Source organism: Gymnodraco acuticeps, unplaced genomic scaffold (genome assembly GCF_902827175.1).
Source record: "Gymnodraco acuticeps unplaced genomic scaffold, fGymAcu1.1, whole genome shotgun sequence".
NCBI lineage: Eukaryota > Metazoa > Chordata > Actinopteri > Perciformes > Bathydraconidae > Gymnodraco > Gymnodraco acuticeps.
Genome location: NW_022990023.1, coordinates 4737586 through 4759780, shown reverse-complemented (window position 1 = coordinate 4759780; position 22195 = coordinate 4737586). Strand labels below are relative to the sequence as shown.

At 42.4% G+C, this 22195-nt stretch overlaps 1 protein-coding gene across 1 annotated transcript; it reads right to left on the bottom strand.

The window, feature by feature from the left end:
- Positions 1–18796: 18796 nt before the first annotated feature.
- On the bottom strand, positions 18797–20635 carry LOC117544949 (gap junction delta-3 protein-like). The gene is made up of 2 exons (XM_034214493.1): positions 20417–20635; positions 18797–20108 (listed from the first exon to the last, which is right to left on the bottom strand). Exon 2 carries the CDS (start codon positions 19888–19890, stop codon positions 19081–19083), a length of 810 nt encoding a protein of 269 aa, XP_034070384.1. The 5' UTR covers positions 19891–20108; positions 20417–20635; the 3' UTR covers positions 18797–19080.
- Positions 20636–22195: the final 1560 nt, after the last annotated feature.

Below are 22195 nucleotides of genomic sequence, written 5' to 3'. Positions count from 1 at the left end.
TTAAATTAATATGTAATAATGCTTAGTGAGGACATGCAAATATGTCTGTCTAAGACAACCAATTTTTGTGTCTGTCTAAAACAAAATATATATTTAATTTTACATTGTAATGCAAAACAACCTATTCCATTAATTCATTGCTTTAAAATACATTTTGTAGTTTCCTTTCATTTAAAATGGTTGAGGTAAGCTTGGGGGACTCAAAGGGCACCCGATTGTTTGTCTGAACACCTTGTTTCTCTTGTGCATTAAGAACACTTGTGTTAGGGCATGAATTAACAATAAATAGGTTATATACAGTATAAAATACCACGTACTGTCCGCCCTCCTATGCCACCCTGGCATGACCTCTTGCCTCCCCTTTGCCCCCCCATGTAAAATGTTCTAGAACCGCCACTGGGTAGAGCTGAAGGTGTTTGTCACAGACATGGCGATAAAAGATGGGTGAATAAAGAGAAATGACGGTTCCAGCGGGTGGGATGAGAGAAAGAGAAGGGAGGTGGGGGGTACACATGATGGCATGCTGGTGGAATGAAGCATGCTCGCGCTCCTCTTATCCATCTCGGTGAAGGGGAGGAGACGAAAGCAGAGTGAGTATCACACTGGGACCAAAACATCAAAATCAAATGGAGGGAATAGAAGAAGGAGCCGGGGGCACCAAAAAAAAAAAAAGAATCACCAGACCCCCGCTTTCTTCTGCGAGAAAAGACTGGAACATGAAGAGCCAGCCTTTAAGGTTTAAGAACAATGTTCTGCATTCTTTTTGCGAACCGCAAAACTGCACTTGCCCTTCTGCACGCGCGCGCACACACACACACACACATTCTCGTACACATGTTCACACACAAAGGTGCACGGACTGACTTTCTGAGAGAAAAAAAAGAAGGGGGCACATTACACATGAAAGGATGTGGGGGCATTGCAGCGCGGCTGTTCAGAGAGTGTGTCTTTTTATCAGGTGAAGGAGAAGCAGGGGGGGGCGGGGGGGGCGGGGGGGCGGGGGGTGGTGTAAGATTTATCTGCTGCCGTAGGAAAACTTTGACCCCGGAGTTGTAAATCTGTCAAAGGAGTCTAGCCAGCTCAACAGGAAACACAAAGAGGAAAAGGGGGGTGAGATGTTGGTGGGGGGCACACACCCATAAGCTCAACCATTTCAAAAGAGGCACTTTTCTGTTGGGGAGTGGAGGGGGGGGGGGCGTCCCTGCCATGTTTACAGTTGTGAAACTGATCCCTCACAGCCGGCGGATCCCCTTCCAGCCCCGACACCATTACTCCCCAAAAGTAAAAAATGACTATTAACAAAAGCTAAAAAGTACACAATTTTTACTATTTTGGCCCTAGACGACCCCCAAAGTTGGCAACCATCCAAAAGTTGTTGAGATATCTCAATCAAAACCATAAATTGCAACCAAATGGGGGGGGGGGGGGGGGGGGCTAGAAGATAAATCACAGGATTACTAAAGTCTTAAGGAGTCATTCTCATATCATGGCAATCTATCCAAGAGTTGTTGAAATAATTCAGTCTGACCCAAAGTGGTGGATTGACAGCCATTGTTGTCATTATCCAACCAGACTCCTTTTAAACAGTGGCAACAATGCACCAAAGGGGGAAGAGATTCTAATATAATTTTCTTTTGTTTCAGTGTAGACAGAAAACCTTGGGAAAACAATCGTTTACCTCTGATAGTTGATACTAACCCTGTTTGACATGTAAGAGGCATTTCAAACTTGGCTAAATAATTGTGAACATTGCCTTACAGCAGTTAGAAAACTAGTTTGACAATGAAAGGAAAAACATAAAATTGTTAAAAATGTAGTTAGTACTGTATGTGAATATTCACAAACAAGACAAAGCTTGTGTTGCTCTGTAAATTTACTTTGCGCCAGACACTTCCGCCTATGTAGGAAGTGCAGCAGACCTTCATCTCTTTTATCAAATCAAATCAATATTTATTATAGCCCAAATCTATGCAAGCAAGCTTTATACAAACCATGAAACAGGACATAGCTATACTTGCCCTACAGCAAGCACAAACAATGGTTTTGTGTAGAACTGATTGAGAACGGGTGAAATTGGAGCGCAGTATCGCTAAAACAAACATGTTTTCTTCATTTTCATGATCAAAGTGAAATATTCTGACTTAAACTGCCAAGACTAACTAATCAGGAAAACATGCATTTTTCTCTATCTTGATATATTCACCCAAACACGGTTTCCAAAGAAGTTACTACATTGGGATCCACATGGGATACATGTGACCGGTCTGTCCTCCTGTACTGTGAGCCCACTCTGTGCCAGCGGGGCAAGGCAATTGGACACACTTAACGGCGACAAAAATCATCTATTACTGAGCCCTGGGAAACCCCAACACCTTGGCACATGGCGGCACGCTGACACAGGCTGCCCTGGAAACAGCTCAATTAGCCACCTGGCCGCTGCCCTCCCCATCACAAGACTGAGGCTTAAGAAGAGCTTCCTTTGCAATGGATAGTGTTGTTATTTCCCTAATCATGCATACACTGTCTCTATGAGAGGAGTGCTGGTGGAAGTAATGGGATCATCCAAGAGCTTTTAACCACCAGCAGCGACCACCTTGGCATTAAATCCTGAGAGAAAACTAGGAAGGCTTTGGAGTCCTCAACCAAGGCAAAACCCTTCTCACAATGATAGCAAAGTGGAAAGAAATGTGTGTATCCGCTGTCTGATTCAGATCCAATACAGAATAAATTAGTTATTTCGTGTCCCCACTTCCTTCTTCCACCAAGTTTCTTGAAAACTGGGCCACAAGTTATTGTATAATCCTTCTGACAAAAACAACTGCAAAATAACCTCCTTTTTGAAGGTAACAATGCTAGAAAATGAGAATGCTCAGCTATTGTATCAGCAAGGTTATTCACAAATAGCTTGGAGCGATTTGTGAATGCAATACCAATATGTGGGCGCGGATCTAGACTGCATGTAAACAGAGCTGGGAAGTCGCAGACAAAGAAACATCATGAACATGTGAGGTGTTGATTTTAGTTTGATTAAAATATATGCTAAGAAACCTGGAGCCAGTGTGTGGGAGGGTTAGTCTGTGTGGATCCATGTAGTGAGACAGAGGCCAAAAAAGGGCATAGTCAGTCTGTGCCCCACATGGACACATACATGCACACACATCTCTCGCATTATTGTGGGTGAGGGATTTTTCATGCTTTCGTTGAGTGGAAGAGAGGTGTGAAGTCCAAGTCACGCAATGCTGCTCTGTGAGGTTTTTTTGGGTGGCACCAGTAATATGCCAAATGATGTATGTGTTAGCTAGTGAGCATATCTCTGCACACAAAGTGACAAATCTGACATTGCACACAGGAAGTCATAGTTCCTGACACCGCCCTACCATGTTCAAAAACAAATCTGCTGCCTGAAAAAAACTGCTTTCCAAAAAGTAACCGTTGCTTGTCTGTGAATATCATTAGTTTGCAACAATGGACGACCTTGCTACAAACTAGCCGGCTGCACTGCCTCACACAAAGCCTGTTGGCAGCAGGTTTCTATACGTGAGCTAGCATGCCTGAAGGCACATGTGCTCATGTGCTGGCATCAGAGGCCACGTTTGGGGAACTTGTTGTGGTAACAGATACATGTGTGGTTTCATAGAAGGGGAAGTGAAAGCTGAGGGCTGCAGCTGTCCATGTCTAGAAGGCCTCATCTATGCTAACAATAAGAGAAAGGAAGTGAAGAGTAGAAATTGGCCCTGTGCCGCAGTTATCTGAGTGTAACAATCTGCCATGCATGTGAGTTCAACTGTGCGTATTATTGTTGTCTGTGCCAGTAAGAAACAACAGCCCCAACTTCCTTGGTTACCGCTGGTGAGATAAACACAATAAACACATTTAAAAACAGGAACCTGTTTCAGTATTTACCTTTACAAAACAGAGGTGATTCATTCTAGTTTTGTACACTGACTAATTGTGCTGCCTCAACCAGGGCAAAGTAACATTATATCGAAACTGGCACTGTGAAGCCTCACCTAGACTATTTCCTCCTTTGACTATGTGTCATCTGTGCCCACAATTTTTGCTTGGATTTTATAAGGTCACACTGACTGGCACTCGAAAACTGATGATTAAAATGGAATCACATTTCATAGTAATTTAATGAATTAATTTTCCTGTATTCAGTTATTGTCAAATATTTTTGTATGGTGGCAGACAGGTGGAAATGCGTCACAATGGCCCAAAAACACTAGGAGAAACACACTTTCAAAAATGAAGCAAATGTAAAAACATACATACAGTTCAAAACACATGCAAAGGAAGAAACCTCTTCACCAACCTGACAAAACATGCCCAGCCTTTAGAAGATATTGACCAACTAGACGAAACATTCACTCCAAGTAGGGAATGAGTCCTTACCCCAAGTGAAGGAGTTCAAGTATCTCTGGGTCTTGTTCTCGAGTGAGGGAACAATGGAGCGTAACCAACAACCAACAAGACAAAACATGGGCAGCGTTTACTAAAAACACATTTTTAAAAAGCTGCAAGAAGCTGAAAATACACCAGAAACGGTGTATTCTTTCCTTAATGTTCAAGGATCGTTGGTCAACTTTCACTTCTACATGTTACTACATTACTAAGCTAGCTTTTAAATGTATTTAATAAGATATATTTACTGATTTCTTAGCTAAATAGATTTGACTTAAGTTTACTCTTCAGTTTTCCATTGACCATGATGGAGCAGAAGCTGTTATTTTTGCCAAGTCATGAAAGGCTAAATTGATATGTGTAGTTGCTTGTTCCCTTGATTTCACAATGAATGAAGAAGTAAATAGGCTAATTTGAGCCATTATCATACTTTTGACATGAGGACAAGCCTCCCTTCTGGAAAATGTTCCACAGGGAGAGTGAATCATGCGCTCACCTCTTCTAAACTATTGTTGAGGTGCTGTTGAGCAAAATACCACACTTGCTGCCATAAAGGAGCATGCCTTTGACTGATATAAGACTGTACTATGGCCTCTCCCAGCTGTTGAGGGGTGTGTGTGATTGTAGGACGACTAAAGAAAACACGTCAACTAGCATGCTCACATTTTTTAAATCAGCACAGAGTAATTGAGAGAACTGGAGGTGAAAGTTGTTTTTGGCCCGAACTCAAATACCCCAACACTCCACCTCCCCATGTTCCCCCTTACCCATCTCACAGACTCCCACTCTAAGCCCTGAGCTCCAGTATGAAATCAACATTGGGCCTGCAGGAAATGAGAGATCTCCACAGGAGATAGAGGAGGGAGGGAAGGTGGAGGAGGAGACAAAAGAATAACAGCGGAAAAGAACCATAGATTTGACTTTTGACATCCCAGTGTCCACTCTTCATGTCATGGTCCTGCTCCCTTTTCCTATATCACCTCCTCTCCTTGTCTATCCATCTTTCTGTCTCCTCTCCGTGAACATCTGCTTGCTGTGTGTGTTTGTGCATGCAGCTGTGTCTGCGACTATATAGTGAACTCGAAGAACTGGCCTTATGAAAGGCTCCGGGCTTGTTGTTTTTTCCTGGCACAGTAATTCGCTGGCTAAGCCAAGAAAGTGGACAAGCAGCGAGCTATTTCAGCGGGGCCTTGTTTTTGTTGTTCCACGCTCAAAGACAACATGACCTCATGTGACCCCCCTCCCCAGCTACACACGGCTGGAACACAGCAAAGTCTTGAAGGTGTGGGAGGCAGAGCCATGCAGTGCGCCAAACGCAGATGAGTGTGCGCTTTGCTCAAAATGTTTTACTTGAAAACAGTGATTCAACACGAGAGGCCGCTTTAAGAGACGGCGTCTCAAATGTACCGCGCAGGGCTGAGGGGGTATTTTGGCTTTCAACATGTACACACAAGTGAGCATACTGTTTCTGTGTGTGCAGACACAGATAAGCAAGACATACACACACACTCTCTCCTACACACAAAAGGGGTGGGGTAGCTAGGGGCTCGGTTAATGGCTTTTAAATTTCCACTGAGTGAGTGACTTACAACTGTGGAGGAGCACAGCTGTTCCTGATTTGGGGAACAAAGAGGGGGGAACGGCAGCGATCTGAGAGACTGGACTGGGCTGCTCTCATTTAATGGGCTAACATCTCCCAGGAATGACTCAGATGTGTGTGTGGGAGCGAGTGCGTTTAGATTTGTGTGTGTCTACACTTGCCTATAAGTATATGTGGTCATCCTTCATGTACTTTCTTTGCTGGATAAGTCTCTTTTGTGTGCGCGTTGGTGCATGTGTGGGAGGGCAACAGGATATATACGTCTGACTCTACGGCCATAGATTATGTCCTGAGAGCGACAGAGCTTGGGATAGCGAAGGTCAACTCATTTGGGAATAAAGCAGAGTTTTAGAGGAGGGGAGAGAGGAAGATGAGGCTCAGATGCAGGAGATTTAATGCTGGACAGGGAGATGAAGAGTGAGAGAAGAGATTAAGGCCAGAGCTCACTTGCTTTGATCAAAGACTTTCCATCTCAAGCAGACAACAACACAGCACGTCTGAACGCGGCCTCGCATGAAAACCCTGTGCTTCTACATGTCAAACTTTTTATAGTTGAGTTCCATCTCTTGAAATACTGCTTCCTGACCCCCCACCCCCACCACCACCCACACAATTTCCCCTCACACACACCCCACTCCCCTCCAAGCTGTGCTTTGTTTCCTGCCGCTGGTGAACGCAGCCCTTTTCCTCAGAGGCCCCCTCGCTGCACTGAAGCCTTGTAAAACATAGCAGGTCAGCGTCACATGACTGAGCTCCAGGACACTGAAGGCTGGGGCCGGCCCTCTGCCTCGCCGAGCAGGGGTTGGGTGTCAAAGTACACATGGGTGGGGCAGTGTGGAGGGAGACTGACAGCTATAGGAGAGAGAGAAATATGGCGATGGCAGAAATACAGGGAGGAGGGAAAGAAAGTAAGGGAGGGACGAATGTAAGCAGTAAACCAATAATTCTCCAGAGAAGCTGAAACACTGAAAGAATATTATTTCCATCCAACCCTCCATCCCCAAAGAACACCTTCCCCAGCTCTCATCTATCACCCCCTCCCAAAAAGAGTGTAACTCTTTTTTTTCTCAGGTCTGAGATGCTCAGTCACCCGTAGACTGACATGAATGGGAGTCTCCACACGCCTCCCCTTCTTCCTCTTTTTCCTCGCCCCCCTCCCCCGGTTTCACTGAGTGATCTGAGCTGACATACATATGGAACACACTCATCCTGGTAGCATTCAAAAGAAAGGGGGGAGGGGAACATGCATAGAAATACAGAGATGCACATGCGTTACATGCAGGGCTATACATCTCACATGCATTAAGCAGGCTGTCATGGATTCCTTCACCAGGCAGTCGTTTCCTAACCTGCATATGTCTATTTTCCTTCTGTCATCTATCCGTCCGTTCCTTTAATTGTAGTCTCGTCTCATCGTGTACGTCTTCTTACCCAGTCTCCCTCCCTCGCCCTCTTATTATTGCGCTAAGCACTTGGAGTGTGTCCCCAGAGGTCTCTCGCTTTATGTGAGGCCTGTCACACTAATAGATTTCACCTTCTCTCATTTTCTCTCTTGCTGTCATTCGCTCTCTCACCCTCTTTTCTCATCTGCTGCCCATTACAGGCACGGGCTCGCCACAAGCTACATTAGCTGAATGCTCTGAGGGAAATACATTTCTGTTGCTTTTTTCATTCATTCCAATGGCATTCATGTTCACGTTGATCTTTGTTTACACTAAGCACACAGTTCTTGAGAGGATGTTGCCTCTGGTACAAAAGAGTGAATGTACTATAACACACTTTCTATTGTGGTCAGTAAATGTGACAAAAATAATCTACAACCTCCCATAGCTGTGCAGTGCTAACTCTATCATGCTAACATGTTTACAATGAAAACGCTATAATGTTGGCCATGTTCGTGAGCATAGTTTGGCATGTAAGCTAGCTAATCAGCACTCAACACAAAGTGGTAGCCATAGTTTTGAAGATAAACAGAATTACCGCAGGGTTGCCAAGTTTGGGTAGGCTACCTGGCTGGAGTGAGATTTTGATATCATGGGTTTAATTTCACATATGCGCACTAAATGACTGCTATCGTGTCAGTAGCGGGACCTTAGTAGGCTATATATATAGGATATATATACAATATATACAAATACACAATATTGGACACAGACTATAAAGGGCACAAAGTTTAATTCACTAATGAAAGTCGAACATGTTTGTTTCCACTGTTTTATTGTGTGCATACTGCATAGGTCAATTAATTGACTTATCGTACGATAAATAAAAATGAACTCGATAAATTGCCATTTATGTACTTGAATTATTATTATATATTATCATTATGTCAGTGGTCTAAACAACGGTGCCGACAATATTATCGTTTATCGCAATAATTTCCGGGAAAATGTATCCAACAAAATTAATTATCATGAGAGGCCTATACATGAAACACACTCACACAAACAAATTTACAGACTTACTCCAAACTGCCAAATATATTAATTAACACACTCTCACTCTCATATACTCGTTGACTGTATTTTGGCCTAGTAGAACAATAAGCAGCAGACTTTAACTTCTTTATAATTTCTACTGGATCTTAGATCTGCGCGTGCGCAATACGAGTCGGGGATTGACCAACCAGCTCCCACTGCTCTGCTGTCTGTTAACGTTGTTAAGAATGGTGGGGGCGGATCGACAGATTGAGCAGCTGTCAATCAACTCAACATTGTAAATAACCAACCAAAAACGATCGCCGGTTCATCTTGTTTTTGGCGTGAGAATAGTTTGGGCAGCGTGAGAGCGTGAGATTGAGAGTGAAAGCGTGGGTCACGCCAGATGCGTGAAAGTTGGCAACCCTGAATTACCAGTCAAAAATATTAACATGATAATGTTGCAAATGGGTGTTAATGGATCCGTTGTTGCAATGAATTACATGGACAGGATTGTGTTTGATTAGCATTAATACCAATACATAATAAGCCTAATATGCTTCCACCATTGTAAAATTGGAGTTAATGTAGCCTATAGTTCTTTAAAACCATTTCCAGTTTTGCATTTGAAAGCAATCCAGCGAAATTGAATGGTAGCCAGTCCAGTGCAGTGGAGTCCATCTTTATTAAAGTGCACGCCATTATGGACAAATGTATGTATATGCTAATAGTTGTATGGGTGATTTGCATTTTGGTGCAAATAGGTTTTTAAGTATTGGGCGAATGCTGTGTTTTTCTGTGCAGTACGCATATGGATTCAAATGTTGTGGTTTCCAGTCAGTGCAAATGCTCGCTATATGTTTAGGGATGCAGGAGTTTGTCAGAAAGCAGTCTCTGTTTGACAGCCTGACTTTGTGCATCCCTCAGATTCCATGTGTCCTCTATAAACTACCTCACCTATCCCTCTTCCTCCCCCGCCTTCCTCTCGTCCTCCCACTTTGCTCCATCTTGCTCATCCCACATGTCACATCACATTTCGCAGGCAGCCCTAGGAAAAGGGCAGAGGCCTTTTGAATTGATGTGGGTCGCTTACAAGAGCATGGCCAGGACAAGGACAAGGCGCACACACACACACAAATATACACATAAAGGTGAACCAGGAGGTTAAGGTGACACTGAGCACACACATTGTCCTCCACCTGTCACCTGCTTTCATCTGCAGCGTGTCCGTGCACTCTCTGAACCACATTTCCAGCTACGCAAACAACATATTTGTTTAAGCATACATCTGTGGACATGAATTTCATTGCAAAGAACTCACACAAAGAATTCCTCCCCTTTGTCACACTTTACTGACAGAGCTATGGCAACAATGCAGTGTTACGCCACATTTCACCACAGTAGTTTTGAAAGGGAAGCTCTCCATGCCAGACTACTCTCTCCACTGTTACCCGACACTGACAGACAAACTGGGCAATGGCGACACCTATTGGTGAAGTCGCGACGTTGTTCTGCACTGGGAGCCGTTGCAGAGAATATATGAGATGAATAACCAGTGATATTGAGTGCATACATCATCCACTGACAGTAATTTCACAGAAGAAAATTGACATTAGCTCAAAAACATCTATCACAGGCCTGTGTGTTCGGCAGCACAGTGTGGAATGCACGGCGGATGAATCAGATGCAATGGAGCGGGAAGGAGGGCTACGTTATGATATTTTCTGTCTTTTAGCACTCCACGGTTTGCACACATGCTTTCTTCCCTCTGCTGTCGTCTGCTGTGTCACGGTGCTCCTGCGTGACTCCCGTTACACCTGATTTATTCCTGCTCCCCACAGGTTTTTATATGTCCAGTTAAGCAATTCTCTCCTCTTAATTGGTTAATGTAGGGCACAGGGGTTTGGTGTGCAGGAAAATCCCAGGAGTGTCTAAGGCCTGCTTCATGCCCACTAGGCTGGAAGGGAGCCAGAATGTAGTCTCCACCAGTCGTCGTCCCCCCCCCCCTCGTCTCCATTGGACTGGAGGAGATCCAATATGGATGCCTACTGTGAAACTTACACTGTTGTGAATGTAATCTGATGGGGAGGAGCTTTGCATCCATCAGACTTCATATCTTAATCAAATTGATGTTGGAAGGAATTCACATCTCATGGTCTTAAGACCCCAAACACAGAGAAAGCATTTGACATCAATAATGCATCAAAGCCTGATCCATGGGCTCGCAGAACAATTTCCAAGACAGAAATGGTAGCATCATATCAAACCGCCGGTCTCTCAGTGCTTTGGGAAAAACGTGGAAGAAAAGAAAAAGAAAAGTGATTTTTAGAGACGGTGTCTTGAAGCTCGGTGATCCACAATGCTTCTGCATGCAGCCGCCTCCCTGAGGATAGAGAAAAACACATGATGGAGGGAGGGGAGGAGAGAGGGAGCAGGGGGGGAGAAAGTGCACATAAGCCTACAGAGAGGAGGGGAGGTGAGAGGGAGAGTGATGCAGAAAGAGAATGTAGACAGGGTGTTCAGTCTTAATATAGATTTTTTTGGTATAAAAGGTCAAATTGGCGAGAAGAGGGGAGTAGTATCGTCCCTTACTGGCCTTGATCTCCTCTTTCTCCTCTGCCTGAGTGATGGAAACATACCAGATAAGAAAAGCTATGCATTTGAAATCCTACTAAAAAGGGTACATAGGTTTAATCAAGTATCGAATCCTTAAATGGTGGAACTAACAACTCATACATGTCTCAAACATAAGGGCTGCCCTTTTGAATCCATTGTTTTAACTGTATAGGTATAGGCTACTTTACAGATCCACATTTTAGTGTTTTTATAAGAAAATGCATGTAATAATCTAACCAAATATAGTTCAAATTAGCTCCACCTTGTCCAACTACTACAAATACAACTGACACTCACACAATGCCATAACAACAATCCAAAAACATGGAGGAGCTATTTTTCTTACTCATACTTGTCATCTGAGTATTGGTGCATTGCAGTTTCACCACTGAAGTTAAAGTACCTGGCCATGGTTTTAAATAGTCAACTTTTCTCATGAAACACAGATTGCCAATTGGTGCATCATAAATATGTTTGTATAACATACAGTATTCTAGCCAAAGGATGTTATATCAAATAAGGTTGTTGGCTATGTGTATGTGAGATAGTAGTGTCAATAAGAGTGTGGTATTTAAATGTCTCCTTGTCATATCAGTTTGAACTCGCCAGCTGTGAAGGAACAGAGGCCAAGGTTCAACTGTGACAACCGCAAATGTCAAATGAGTGGTCCCCTGCTGTGACTGTCGCCTTTGTTCATCGTTTAGGAAGCCGACCAACCAGTAGGAAGGTTTTGGAAGAGAACGGGAAAGCAACGTGGAGGAGGAAAGAACTCGTCTCACGAGGCTGGGCGGATGCACTATGAAAATGTGCTGTTGCGTAATAGGATATTGCATACTCTGTCCCATTTGATGCCACGTCACTCACTGATGCACATCAGAACTCCAACGTAATGCTGATGGTAAACAGGCAACCAGGGGGAAGGATTTTGGGAGTCATACAAAAAGATGAGGGACAACATGGAGGCTTATGGTTCTGTCTCCAAGCAGAAGACGTGGAGTGACGGAAGTAGACAGCCAATGGGGTGTGGGCGCGGTGCAGTGGAGTGGGGGGGTATTGGGGGAGGGGGTGATGGTAGCCGTGGCGGGTGGAGTTGGTGTGTGTGACGGTGGGTGGGCAAGAGCGCGGTCGGTACTGGTATTTCTACCCTGTCACATCGCGTTAGTGTTCAACCGAGCACGACTGCTGAGCACACCACTCTGGACAGCTCTGCACACACGGGGCGAAACACACACACATACACACACACAGGTTTAAATTCACAAGGACTCACACTTGGGTGCATACACACACACTGTCTGTAACCTCCCATGAGGACCACAAGGACATCCAAAACAAGTGAGCACCGGTGGAGGTTTGACAGAAACAAGGGGAGAGTGCTCAACCTCCCAACTTTACTTCCAACCATTCTTCCATTTATCCAACATTACAGCACTGGATGCATGCCATCAGCCACCAGTGGGTACAATCATCACAGACAAATATGGATTTCCTTTTGCAATTCCCTGCACTCTAAATGGAAAAAGAATATATTGGATAAGTATAAATCAGAACCACATGAAGTCTGTCATTCCCAAAACATTGTGTATTCATGTTGGGAAAATATTGCAACCTGATGTGCTTGGCTCTGCGCTTCAGTAATAACGGATGTATCTTGTTTTGGAAAGAAGCTTTTCAAACCCAGATGTCCAGACTGCACAGAGCTACAAATAAACCATAACAATTTACTTTACCGCCGCCGAACTCATCGCCACACTGGGGCGAGGAGAGCAGCCAAGAAGCATCATCGTCATCAAACAAAGCTATTGTGTCAGCGGGGGCAGAGCAGTCACCTCATCCACTCTGTATCACTATATGCAACATGCTTAAGTGGGCCGAGCCCAGGGGCTTTTTGCACAATATTTTCCTCGAGAACATAAGAGAAGAAGGGGGGAGGAAAGATAAAGTGAGTTGAGATGACGATACACCATTCATATTACGCCCTCCCCCCCCCCCCCAGGCACGGAATAAGGAAAGATGAGAAAAAGGAATAGAGGCAGCAAGAATATTTGACTGTAGAATGCTGCACTCACACTGTGCCCCCTGTGGCAAGGGAACGAGGGAGAGATGGGGGAGGGTAAACATAGATAGATGGAGGGTGAGGGGGAGATAGAGTGAGGTGTGATGTGCGGTGACCCGAGCTCTTCGGTGACGCCATAAAGTTGAGGGCACGCTTCATCGGCTTTGAGCGAGGAGAGAGATGTAAGCGGTGTTTGGCCACCGGCTAATGGCGGGCCAGAGGTCAGCAAATACACATAACGCATCGTCAGCACTACAGAGGGTCACGCAGGTCACGGTTACATAACTGGGTCTGGATCACACAGCAGCACACTTCTGTTTACATTCATATTCTGGTGCATGTTATCGCTATAAGAGTGCATTCACACCAAAGCAGGAAGTTAATGTAATTCTGTATTCTGTTTACACCAATGTTGTTGCGTGATTTATTTTCATTGTGAGCCTATAGATCATACAGACTGGGGAAACAGCTAGCTTGAAGCAATGGAGTTAACACGGGTGGTGGTGCAGTCGGAAAAAAAGGAGGGAAAGTGCGATGGCACCTAGTGGATGGATGGAAAATGGCTGGCAGACTTTGGTGTGGCCTGGCTCTGTCCAAAAGTAACACATCTGCCTGCTTTCACATCTAATACTAAACACTGATCAATAGAGTTATAGTGTGTTAAGCTAAGCTGATTGTAGCTTCATATTTAATGTTCCTTGCCTGGGATCCTGACCCAATTAAATGTAACCCATTATTAAGCTAATTTGTTTTGGCGATATGCACCACGAAAGGACAGTAATCTACATGAAAAAGACTGCAATTACAATTTTGTATGCAGCAGAAACAAGGTCAGAACAAAACATTGACATAGATATGGTCACCTTTTAAAATGATGGATTCATTGCATACATGTTAGCAAACAGTTGTTTATGTACGCATCCGGCAGAAACATTGTAATTTATTTAGGTGTTTCTGTTCACATGGAGAATGAACATCGGTCATTCTTTTGGCTCTGTTTTTGGTCTCTTAATCTAAGGGAGATATCTCGCTCTTTAGCTGCTCAAAGCTTCACTGTGTTCACAAGATTATTAAACTGTCTGCTGTTTGGTGCAGCTGATGGGTGCCTAAAGGTTAAGATACATACTAAGATAAGATAAGGAGAAACTGGAAGATCGACACGAGCCTGCACCTCGTATTTGTGATTATGTGGGTAAAATGGATACAGTGTTCAGACCCCCATCACCCTAGCCACAAACTGTTCTGTCTGCTGTCATCTGGCAGGCGGTACCGCAGCATCCGGACTAAAACCACCAGACTCAGGGACAGTTTCATCCCACAATAAGACTATTAAAACACCTGAACTTTTGAAACAACATCCATAACATTCATCTGGCTGCAATTTACAAATTATGTATCTAATATATCATATTCCAATCACTTGTATATAGACTCTTATTGCACTATTTCACTATTTTTGTATTTACAATTTTTTACTGTTTTTCTGTTTTTATTGTGTTTATTGGAGCAGCCTGTGACCTAAGATTTTATCGTCATAATTACACTGTAGCTATGTACTTATGACTAATAAAAGCCTTGAACCTTGAACCTTGAATAATGCAACCGTATTGCAGCATAATCTAATTTGAATGTTTCCAGGCGGTTGATGCTAAAAGTGGTGAAGAGGTTATTTCAGGCAAGCATACAATACCACAAATAAGAAGAGTAATATTTCCGATAATAATAAAACCTTTCTCAATAAGTATCCCTCCATGCCCTTGCCCCCCAGTACCTATCGGACATCCTTCACCCACATGCCCCACCCCGGAACCTGCGGTCCTCAGACTCTGGCCTGCTTACCACCCCCCGCACCAAACTGCGAACCTATGGGGACAGAGCCTTCAGTGTGGCAGCCCCCACCCTCTGGAACGCTCTCCCTGCGGAGATACGCAACATCCCCACACTTGAAGCCTTCAAAAGGGCCCTCAAGTCCCATCTGTTTGCCAAGGCTTTCGGCCCCTAAATCGATCTGTTGTTCTGTTTGTCTGTCTTTTGTTTTGTTATGTTTGTCTTTGCACTATTACTTGTGAAGCGACCTTGGGTCCCCTGAAAGGCGCTATAGAAATCGAAGCTATTATTATTATTATTATTCAATCTTTCAAGGGAATTCATCTGGAAATCAGCTACCACTTTTAGCGTTGTTGTATAATTTCCTGTTGTTTTTTAACTTTACAAATGAGTCTGCACTTACCTTGTATACTTCGACAGGAAATGGTATTATGGTGTTATTTGAAATGAGTCACACATTCATATTTCCAGGAAACTGTCTTGGAAATGATGAAAACATCAAGAGAAAGTCAGTTGTGTTGCTCCTAACTTCATCTTGAATCGTCTTTATTGAGTCACAAGATTATCCAGGCCAGTAAATAAGCAGCTTTATTTGCTAAGAGTCTGGCACTGTGCCGCAAGTAAAGCAAATCAAACAGTAATTCAACGGAGTGAGCTGCTAATGTTTGAAGCAAGAAAGCTAAGGTTGTCAGGTATCATCCCTGCATGACTTAGCAGAAAGTGAGATGTAGAGAGTTTGTGGAGCTGTCAGTCAGCTAGGTGTGTACAGAGAGGGCCTCAAAGGCACAAAGTGGGGACACAGGTGGAGCACAGGGAGCCCCTGAAGTGTCTCATTGAAGGTGAAGGGAACATTGAAAAAGGAGTAGGAGGAGGAGGAGGGAGAGACGCAAATAAAGATGTTATCACTTCCATCTCCTCCTCCGTGTTGGTGTGAAGGGAGTCGGTGAAAACAGATGACCTACATTTTCTTTGAGATACACTCCAGCAGCGAGGCCTCCCCTGATCCAGAAGAGACAGAGTGATGTATGGAAAAAGGAAGAAACACAAAGAGATTCTGAGGGAGATGACATAGGAAGTCAGAAACAGGAATACTTCCAGTTTGACAAGGAAACGTGGCGACGCAGGCAGACAAAAGGAAACGGGGAAAGTTTGACGGTAATCCTCTTCCTTCCTTTCCCTCTTGAGTAGTTATTTAAAACACATCTAGAATTCTGTTCCATGCACATCAAAGAGCCTGAACCGCTTTGCAATCTGCATATATGATGCGTCCAGGGCAAAGCAGGAGGTGTGTGTGTTTCTGGGAGGATCTTTTGAGTCAAAAACAAGCTTCTTTGGAGAGTATTTAGATAGCTTTGTGTTTAGATGAGCCTCTTGGATCTGTCTTCAAACAACAATTGCCTTTTTGCTCACTACATTAATCATTAAAGAACAAAGAACTTCAATTGTTATTTCAATTGGCTTGATAATGTACATTAAATAACAACAGTGGTGTCATGCAGAGGTCTTAAGAAAAAATATCTGCCTCTGGTGAGTCAAACTTGGCAATACTGTCAGTGAGATATTTTGGCTGTAAATGAAGTCATCTTACTGGAAATGAAAGCCTAATAGTTCAAATAATTTCCTGATCCACCACTGCCACCTGCTGGAGAAAAAATGCACCTCAGATGAGAATGATGGGGGGTGCTGCTAAAGCAAGATTATTTGCTTAATACTGTGTTATCTCAACATTTTCTTACAAAAATGTTTTGTAAGAAAATGTTAGGGTTAGGGTTAATCAGAGTGTAAGATGGATTTTCCTCATAATGTTGTACTGCAAAGGTTTAAGATATTTTAGTTAAATGTCTAAAAGCCCATGTACTCCTTTTCCCTCTTTGCAAATATTCTAACTTCTGAAAACAAAACAAGCAAACAAATTGTGACACGAATCCTGCTTGTACAAAAGCTTCTCAAAATAATATTATGTTGTGGCTGAAACATTTCCATTGAAAGTGAAAACCACCTCAGTGTGAAACTCTTTCCAAACAGCAAAGTGAAGCAACGATAAGAAAACACATTTTTGACAGGAGGGGAACTTTAATATTCATGCATTGCAGGTGAAACGTGATAATATGAGGCAGGTTTGATTGAAGTCTTTTTCATCGTAGGTAGGACAACATTTACAATGCAATGGAATTAACGTTGTGCAGGAGGAACAAAGCAACAATGCCATTCAGCTTGTTTCTGACATGAAGCAACAACAGTCTCTTATATATAATAATAATAATAATAATCAGAAACAAGCTGTGTGAAAGTCACCATAGCCTACTTCATCACATGCATTGTACTCATATAGTACCAATAAACTATCCAGCCATGGCAAAAGTAAATTAGTGTAGGCCTATAAGGTATAGCATTACAAGAAATATAACCCATGAATTATGGTCATGTTAAAGATACATGGAGGTAATGTCAAACCTGAGCAACCAGTGCTGCTAAACTTATAATTCCTTAACTGATATGTTAATGCCTCATTATATAATATGTGGTCACACCATCTAACCACACTTAAAGAGAAAGTTTCACATCTTGGGAAATAATCGAATTTGTTTTCTTCTTGAGATATATTAATATGACTCTCCAATGTAGCTTAGCTTTGCACAAAACCGAAAGGGCTAACAGCTAGCTGCAGATAGCAGAGATTGGCTAGAACCCGTAAAACAGAGTTTTTACACATTTTTAGTTTTGTGTGGGTAACACAAGTGAAAAGATAGCCAATATTGTATAAAGTGTTGATAGGTAGCTATCGATCAAATTAAAGTAGCTGTTTCCCTGTTTCAGTCTAAGCTAAGCTACTTGGCTACTGAGTGCCCTTGAGCCGCTTTAAACTGTCAGTAAGAAAGCAGATCATTTAACCCATAAGAACCCGGACCCATTTCTACTTTTGGGAAAATGAAGGGGAACATAATTTAGACTAAATGGACCACATGGAACACATTTCTGACAAGTAGGCCCCCCTAGTGTCAAATATCTGAAATTTGACATATATGTCACATTGGGCTTTAATGGTAACTCTTATGTATAACTTCATTAATGAGCATGATTTTTTGTTTAAATTAGTTTGAACATTCTTTGAATTGAAGAATAAAGAATATATTAACTAAATATAATTGAATCAGCTAAATTAACTGAGCAGATCATAATAATATTTCTAATTGTTCAAGAGTTTACTGTGAAAGCTTAGGGTTAAAGTCCCGATGTGACACCAGTGTCACAGCAATGTTTATCTAATTTGTTTCATATCAATTTAATCAATAAATGTTTCCACAACAGGTTAATGTAATAAAGGACATGTTATGTAAGCATTTTAATTATTAAATGGCTTGAATTTGACCTTTAGCAACAAACAAAAAAGCTTTGGAAATGTAGGTAGTCCTGTCACATATGTTATTCTGGCACATGGACATCTTGGACATGTTGTTTTGGGAACACACAATCAAATGACCTGGACCTTGACCCACCAGACTGTTCAGGGTGTGTCACTTAGGGACTTCATGAGATACAATAATGGCTAAAAGTGTATAAGAATGTAAAAAAAAATAACAAAGAAAATATAAAACGCTACCATGTTTAGCCTTTACTCATTGTGCGTTTAAATCTCTTTTCTCGAAAGTGTAGAGAGGTGGAAAGAAAGTTTTTAAACCTAACTGTACAAAAGCATACACAATGAGTGTGTGTATCAAACATTATTTGTGTATTTAAATATCAGGCTTGTCAATATGGTATATTGTGACATCCCTAATTTCATTTACATTTTCCTTCATGTACAGATTTTGACTTCAATCAAGAGGGTGTCTGATGGAAGTACAATCAGTTCTCTTTCAAACAAAGGACAATCAGTGTTAAACAACTCAATCAAGTTTAATGCTGTTGTTTCCCCTCCTGAAGTATTTACGGTCTGTAATGATTCATGAGACCAAACAAGTCATCAAGTGTTCAACGTTCAATCAGTTCTCTCTCGTCTTTGCTCATTTCCTTCTCTTATGACTGTCTCATAAACATTTCCTTATGATGTCTCCTTCTACCATTAACAGTGAGATGCATTTATGTGAAATGCCATAAAGTAATATAATAATAACATTTAGTAAAAACAAGTGATTGCAACATAACGAATCAAGTTTGTCTCACACCATGAATGCCTTGCTGCTCAAATATCTGCCACCCCTGCTTTTGTGTCCAATGCTGGAGCTTTTCCTACTCGTGTTGCTCCTCACTGTTCCTCCTTTATGCCTCATGCTGCCGCGCAGGCTCTCCGACACGATCCTTTCTTCTTTCTCAAAGTTGTCACGGTTCTGGAGCTCCGGGGTCGGCGGGCGTGAGCAGCAGAACCACTTGATGGAGCCGTAGAAAAGTTCTGCACAGCTGGAAATCGCTGATATCAACCCTACGGCAAAGTAGAAGCAGAGGAAGATGGTTTTCTCTGCAGGGCGGGAGGTGAAGCAGTCCACAGTGTAGGGGCAGGGGAAGCGGCTACATGGGAACTGGGCCTCCACCTTGAATCCATACAGCACCCACTGGCCTACCAAAAAGCCGATTTCTGCCAACATGCGGAAGGCCACGTTGATCATGTAAAGCCCCCTAAAACGGAGCTCCTCTCTGTAGACTTGGGTCTTATTTTGGCTGGTCCTCTTGTTGTTGTGATGCATGGCATACATGAGGAAAACCAGGGAAGGGGTGGCGATGAGGACGATGTGAAACACCCAGAATCTGTACTGGGAGATGGGGAAGGCCATGTCGTAGCACACCTGTTTGCAGCCCGGCTGGAGGGTGTTGCAGGCAAACTCCTCTTGCTCGTCGTCAAACAGGTCACTGGCTACAGTTCCCAGGATCAAAATCCTAAAAACAAGCATCAACAAGAGCCAGAAACGTCCAAGCATCGGCGAGTGGGCCTGGAGGCTATCAAAGAGACCACCGAGGAAGCCCCATTCCCCCATGATTGCAGCGCTGTCTTGGGTATGGCTTCTTGTAAGTCTGGAGATTTATCCAACAGTCCTTCTCAGAGTAAAAGCTGTGTGGTTAAAGAAAGAAACTGAAGAGTATCTTATTAACTCCAATTCACAGCTAATTCTGAATCTAATCCAATCAATCTAAAGGTCAAAGGTCGGTCTAGGGTTTATGTGCGAAAAGCTGATAGGATTCAACGTTGAATAACCTGAAACCATAAAAGAAACATGATTATACCTCTTGCAATGACTGCAATTTAGGCAGTTATTATAAGGAATAAAACAATAAAATAGGTCTGAGGTAAACTCCTTAGGTTTCTCTTTCGGTTTTTGTTTCACACCTTATCTTAAAGACATTGTAAAAGAGTTGAAACCACATGACGTCATTGAAGACAACAACAGTTAAGACAAGTCAAACATTTTACTCAGAAGAAGCATTAAGAACAAAGCAAATGGATGACAACATGTTAGGTCTAATGGATTTCATTAACCTAATGCAGAGATATGAGAAACCTACCCTTTCTGACAATCCTTTAAAATCCTATTTCGGCTTTTCTTGATTGTCTTGTCTCACTTGGATATGTCCTCAGATAAAAAGGGATTAAAAAAAAAAAATTGGTGTCCAAACACGCGTTATGCTCTCGAACACAGGCACATATTCCTCACTTGCCCCAAATGGCCTGTTGTTGGAGTATGCCGGTATAATAATTGAGAGGGCGGTTACAGTTAAGGAAATGCCTGCTACGTCCTAATCTGTACCCATCAAGAGTCCCAGACAGGAGTGATGTTTACTCAAGAAAGGAAAAGTCTTGATGAGCATTTCAAAGAGCTTCCTAAATGGCAGGAAGAACTGTACTAACAGTTTCCCCGGCCAAATTAGACAACATGCAACTCTTGAAAAGCAACCTTTTGATTCATTTTACATGTACTTCATCCAGTTAGCAGTACATACACATGCCAATCTATATTGAGCTTAAAGATCAAGATTTTAACTTTAATGTATTCAATACAATTATTGTTTCCTATTGTTTGTATGACTTTATTTTACTAGATAAGAAAAAAATACAACTGTAAATGAAGTTTTTTTTAAAGCTAATTCCTCTATATCCTATAGATTTGGAAAGAATGGTTCCTACCTATCCAAATATTTCAATTACCTGAAACCTGTTCTCTTTAAAAGGACAGAGGTGCTAACAAAGGCCCAAGTGTATAACAGTAGCAAGATGTATGATTACCTAGAAGAGAAGCATGACACACTGTTTTAGGCATTTGATAAGCTAGAAGACAACGATTAAGATGATCGATTCAGCCTCTAGGGAGATAGGCATAGGACGAGCATGATTATTTGTGACGTGGGCCTTAGCTAATCTGAACAAAACATTGTATACTGCTTTAAATCAGTACTTCATCTTGTGTCGGTGTAACTCCCTCTTGTATATCAGCATGTGAAGGACACTGTTCAGGAACTAGTTTGCTTTGTGTGCGACGAGTCGACTACTTCCATTCTTGCAAGAATAATAAATACATGTATCCCGTTTTGAGGCTCAGCCACTTCAGACTATGCATTACATTAATGCACACAATGTGTTTTATTTTATTACATATTTTATTTCTATGTAAATACTGCTATATTGTTATTATCTTTTATATTTTTTAAATGTTATCTGGGTTTTACTTTTATGTACATGCAACATGACATCAAGTCAAATTCCTCATACACGTTAATCTACCTGGTAATAAACCTGTTTCTGATTCTGATGCCTGTTAGAAGTGAGATTTTTCTAACAGGGTATATGCAGGAATCCTGAAGTCAAATGTAAAACCTTTTAAGACCCTTTCCATACATTTTAAGACCTCATCGCCACTTGGAGTTTTAACCGGTTACCTTGGCGACACACTTCACCTCACATTGACTATATACAGTATTGATTGTCCTTCCTCCTTATCTTCCAACCATTTGGACGCAAACTTGCATTTCCCCATAACGATGTTGTTTAACAACCGGCGTAAACGGACCTTCGCGCTATCAAGCAGTGAGCGCGCGATGTCCTGTTCAGATGACGTCAAATCCAACGGGACGACATAAATAAACTACACAGAATCACACTGCACACCTACGCAATGATTACATTCAGGCAGACTGTAGAATACAACCTCTTTGGACAGTTTATATACTTATTGAAAACAAGCTACAAAATGTAATACCTTGGAAAATGCCGTTTAATAGCCTTCATTTTCACTAAATTGATTTATCAACTTTGCGGGGTCAACACCATTCCACAACCCTTCTATCATC

Coding starts and splice junctions, on each gene's coding strand:
- LOC117544949 (XM_034214493.1), bottom strand. CDS start 19,890: ATGGGGGAATGGGGCTTCCTCGGTGGTCTCTTTGATAGCCTCCAGGCC.